Source organism: Phodopus roborovskii, unplaced genomic scaffold, assembly GCF_943737965.1.
Source record: "Phodopus roborovskii unplaced genomic scaffold, PHOROB, whole genome shotgun sequence".
In the NCBI taxonomy this organism is placed as follows: domain Eukaryota; kingdom Metazoa; phylum Chordata; class Mammalia; order Rodentia; family Cricetidae; genus Phodopus; species Phodopus roborovskii.
The window spans coordinates 14,765,736-14,769,898 of NW_026126480.1; the positions used below are offsets into that span (position 1 = coordinate 14,765,736).

Consider the following 4,163-nt stretch of genomic DNA (forward strand, 5'->3'; position numbering starts at 1 on the left):
AAAAAAAGATCAGAGAGGAATAGGGAAATTGGATTTCCAATTAAGCCATGCAACATGGGAGGTGTGTGTCTTACTTCCTAACTGTGCAAAATAAGTAAGTCCTCTATTAAGACTATTTGGAAGAAGTCAACAAGGGAGAGTGAAGAGAGAGAAGGGAAAACAAGAGAAGAGAAGGAAGCAAGCAAGCAAGAAAGGAAGGAAGGAAGAAAAGTATCAATCTAGGGAAAGCAATTCATTCCCAGAAACCCTAAAATCTCAATCTAGATCTTGGTTAGGGAAGTAGTAAGGACCTTAGGTCCAAATTCTCTATTCAGTGGATTGGCTAAGTTGCATATCAGCCTTTATAATAACAGATCAACAATTTGCCTGACCCATCTGAAGCAGGTTTCTCAACTACTCATTGCCTCTAGAAGCCATGGTCCAAGAGTGATGTGCTCTGATAATAATTTTGCAATGTGACCCTTGACAGACCATTTAATGACTCTGGGATATTATTGTTTCTTATGGTAAATGATGACAATGATGCTTTGCATACCTTAGGAAAAAAAATGAATTTTAAGGTGCTTTAGGGAAGGGTCTCAAAATATAGTAATCTCTCCCCAACAGTTAATCAGAAGTAATTATGCATATTGGGAAGATATATCTTTAGCACCTAGTCTAGTGTCTGTGGGTTAGAATAAAGATAATCTAAATAAGCTTTTTTAAATCAACCTTAATCTTGGTGACTATCTCCATGAAGTGAGAGTGACATACTGGGCAGTTAAGTATATACCCACTTGTTTAAGCAGACAATGTGATACTGTTTGAGGGGTTTTGAATCTGATAAAAGGAAGCAAGGCTGAGATCCTCAGTTCCAGATAATGTGAATATCTGAATTGTTACTGGAGATCTCATAGGAGTATTAGTTTGTGCAATCTCATGATTATTAGCTAGGAAAGTTGGTAGGCTTTCTGGTGTAGAGAAAACTTCTGAAGTCTTAGCTCCATTGTTTCCATACATTATAAATAAATGAGACTAAGAAGATATGAAATTTGTTTTAAATTACAAAGAAACCCATTTAGGATCCTGGAGGAGTATAAAATGAAATGTTTGTTAGTTTGCAAAATTTTGGTAAGGGAGCCTATAAAGATACTCTTTTCACCTGTAGGGTTTTGTTATGAAAGAAAGAGGTAAAAATTGAAGCTCTCAATTCCAAGCACAGAGCAGCAAGACGAAGTGAAAAGATGTTGGGTAAGAACCAAGTTATCTACAGCCCATGTCTTACAGGATTTTTGGGTGTGGGGGTGTGAGGAAAAAGTTACATTCTTCAGAAAGTTCAGACATCATTTAAAAAAAAAGCAATATAAAAACAAGTAAAGATACAAGCTGCCTCTCAATAACATCTTCCATAACCTCTAGTATGAGAAATTACCATAACTCTTAGAAGTGTCCCTCAAGTATGGTTTGGGGGCATTCCATTAGGAAAGTTTTGATTTGGGGATATTGTTTGTCAGTTGCCTCTGAATGATGGTCTTTACTAGATATTTCCTTCATCACACTATTCCAGATTTCTCTTTATCAAGAACAGAGGTGCATAACTGAGTGTCACATTCAAAGCCATCTTCACCAGGTCATTTCTGAATAAACTACAGCCTGCAATTCAAACCCAGGTTGCAGTTTGTTTGTATAAACAAGTCTGAGCTGGAACATAGCTGAAAACATGCACTAACATGTGGCCTGTGATTACTTTTACACTGTTAACAGAGAAAGGCACAAATTCAAAGAAATAATATATCAACCATAAAACATAAGGTATTTTCATTAAATATAATTGTATAATTGCAAACTCAGAGATGGTTTATAGTTTTCATTGAGGTAACAACCAAGATAATAATAAGAATGTAATAGAAGAATAAATTATTGTGATGCTTTAATCCATACTTCCTTCCTACCAAGAGCTACTGCTCCTCAAATGACTCAACACTGAGATAAATGAACTATGTGAAAGATAGACCAAGTAATTTGTTAAATAGAAGGTGACAAAGTTTAATGTAACTAATTTGTCATGGGAGTTTGCTGTTGGTTGATCATACTTCCAAGAATCTTTTTTCTTTAGGAAATAATTACCCTGAGCCTGACATGTTCTAACACAATTAGAATGTTACAAATACTAATAAACATTAAGTAGGATCAATTTATGTTATAAAGTATCATTTATTATAAAATATGAATTTATGAGAATTTATTTTTGAATTTAATTTTGATATTACTCAAGTGCAAATAACCATCCATGCTTTGGCTGTCATTTTCCTCTGACAGCAGATTAATTTCACTACACAGAAAATATAACACATTTTTTTTTCATCTTGGCTTCAAGGAACAACTCTTCTCATGCTATGTTCTTCATCTTGCTTGGAATCCCAGGGATGGAGAAATATCAGTTTTGGGTTGCCTTTCCATTCTGTGTCATGTATATTGTGGCAGTGACTGGAAATATCATCATCCTACACATAATCCGGATTGACCACACCCTGCATGAACCCATGTACCTCTTTCTGGCCATGCTGGCTACTACTGACCTGATCCTGTCATCCTCCACTCAACCTAAAATGCTGGCCATACTCTGGTTTCATGACCATAAAATTGAATATCATGCCTGCCTCATCCAGGTCTTTTTCATTCATGCCTTTTCTTCTGTGGAGTCTGGGGTACTCATGGCTATGGCCTTGGACCGCTATGTGGCTATCTGCTTCCCACTCCGACATTCCAGCATCCTGACCACATCTGTAGTCATCAAACTTGGGGTAGCTGTCATGGTCAGAGGGCTACTGTGGGTGAGCCCCTTCTGCTTCATGATCTCTAGGATGCCCTTCTGTTCTAACAAGATCATTCCCCAGTCCTACTGTGAGCACATGGCTGTGCTCAAGTTGGTGTGTGCTGATACCAGAGTCAATCGTGGATATGGGCTCTTTGTGGCTTTTTCTGTGGTTGGTTTTGATATAATTGTCATCAGTGTATCTTATGTGATGATTCTGAGAGCTGTGCTAAGGTTGCCCTCTGGTGAAGCTCGCCTCAAAGCTTTTGGTACATGTGCTTCTCATATTGGTGTCATCTTAGCCTTGTATATTCCGGCACTTTTCACTTTCCTCACCCATCGCTTTGGACACCATGTGCCCCGTGTTGTACACATCATGTTTGCTAATGTCTATCTGCTTGTTCCTCCCATGCTCAACCCCATCATCTATGGAGTTAGAACCAAACAGGTCAGAGACAGGGTTGTCCAAGGATGCTGTGGAAGAGGCTCTTGAATCAGGGATCAGAGCATCCTATGCTTCAGTTATTCATACTGATGTAGCCATAGATGAGGAACAGTTCCCTCCAGAAAGTTCCTATGACAACAGCTAACCTACACTCTGAAACCCTCCCAGAACAATGAAGAATGAATTTCATGGTACCCACAGCCAATGATCTGAGAGATGTGATTAATCATACAGACTTAGTTGATGTATATTCTTCATGAGAGAAGAAAAAACTTTTTAAACAAAACTCATGTATTATATCTTCAGTTGTGTTCAAGCTGATATTAAACTAGACATACCGATGTTATTTGTAAAAGACAAAGTCACAGTGGACTCTTTTATGGCACAATTTAATTATAGTTATTCATCTCTCTTTATTCAGTTCTTTATTCATATAAGAACTTTTGTTCCTTAGTCTATTTTGTTGATTCAAAATCTGGAAACTTTTCTTTCATTAAACCAGTAAATATTTTACCAGATTTTTGTGGTTTAAATAGTCATACAATTTTAAAGAACCTAGACGTTTCATTAAACAGTTAAAATATGCACATTTTTTTCTATCTGGGAATCTCTTTATTGAAAAATATCATCTTAGAAATAAACATGTGTTTAAAATCATGCTTGAGTTCAGATATATAAAGGGAATAAAGGGAAAACAGAACATATCCTGTAGGAACTGTGTGGTGGTACGTGACAATAATCACAGCATCATGGAATTTGAAGCAGGAATATTGTGGGTTTGAAGCCAGTCTAGACTATATCAAAATAGTTTATCTCAATAAAATAAAACAAAAGAAGAGAGGAAGAGAAGAGGGTGAGAAGGAAGGAGGGAAGGAGAAGAGGGAAAAGAAGAAATGGAAGAAAGGCAGACTAAGAAGGAAGAAG

General features: G+C 36.9%; 1 protein-coding gene across 1 annotated transcript; it reads left to right on the plus strand.

Annotated features, from left to right (window-relative positions):
• Positions 1-1,223: 1,223 nt before the first annotated feature.
• LOC127228947 (olfactory receptor 52R1-like) lies at positions 1,224-3,287 on the plus strand. The gene is made up of 2 exons (XM_051194042.1): positions 1,224-1,230; positions 2,320-3,287. Exons 1-2 carry the CDS (start codon positions 1,224-1,226, stop codon positions 3,285-3,287), a joined length of 975 nt encoding a protein of 324 aa, XP_051049999.1.
• The last annotated feature ends 876 nt before the right edge of the window (positions 3,288-4,163 follow it).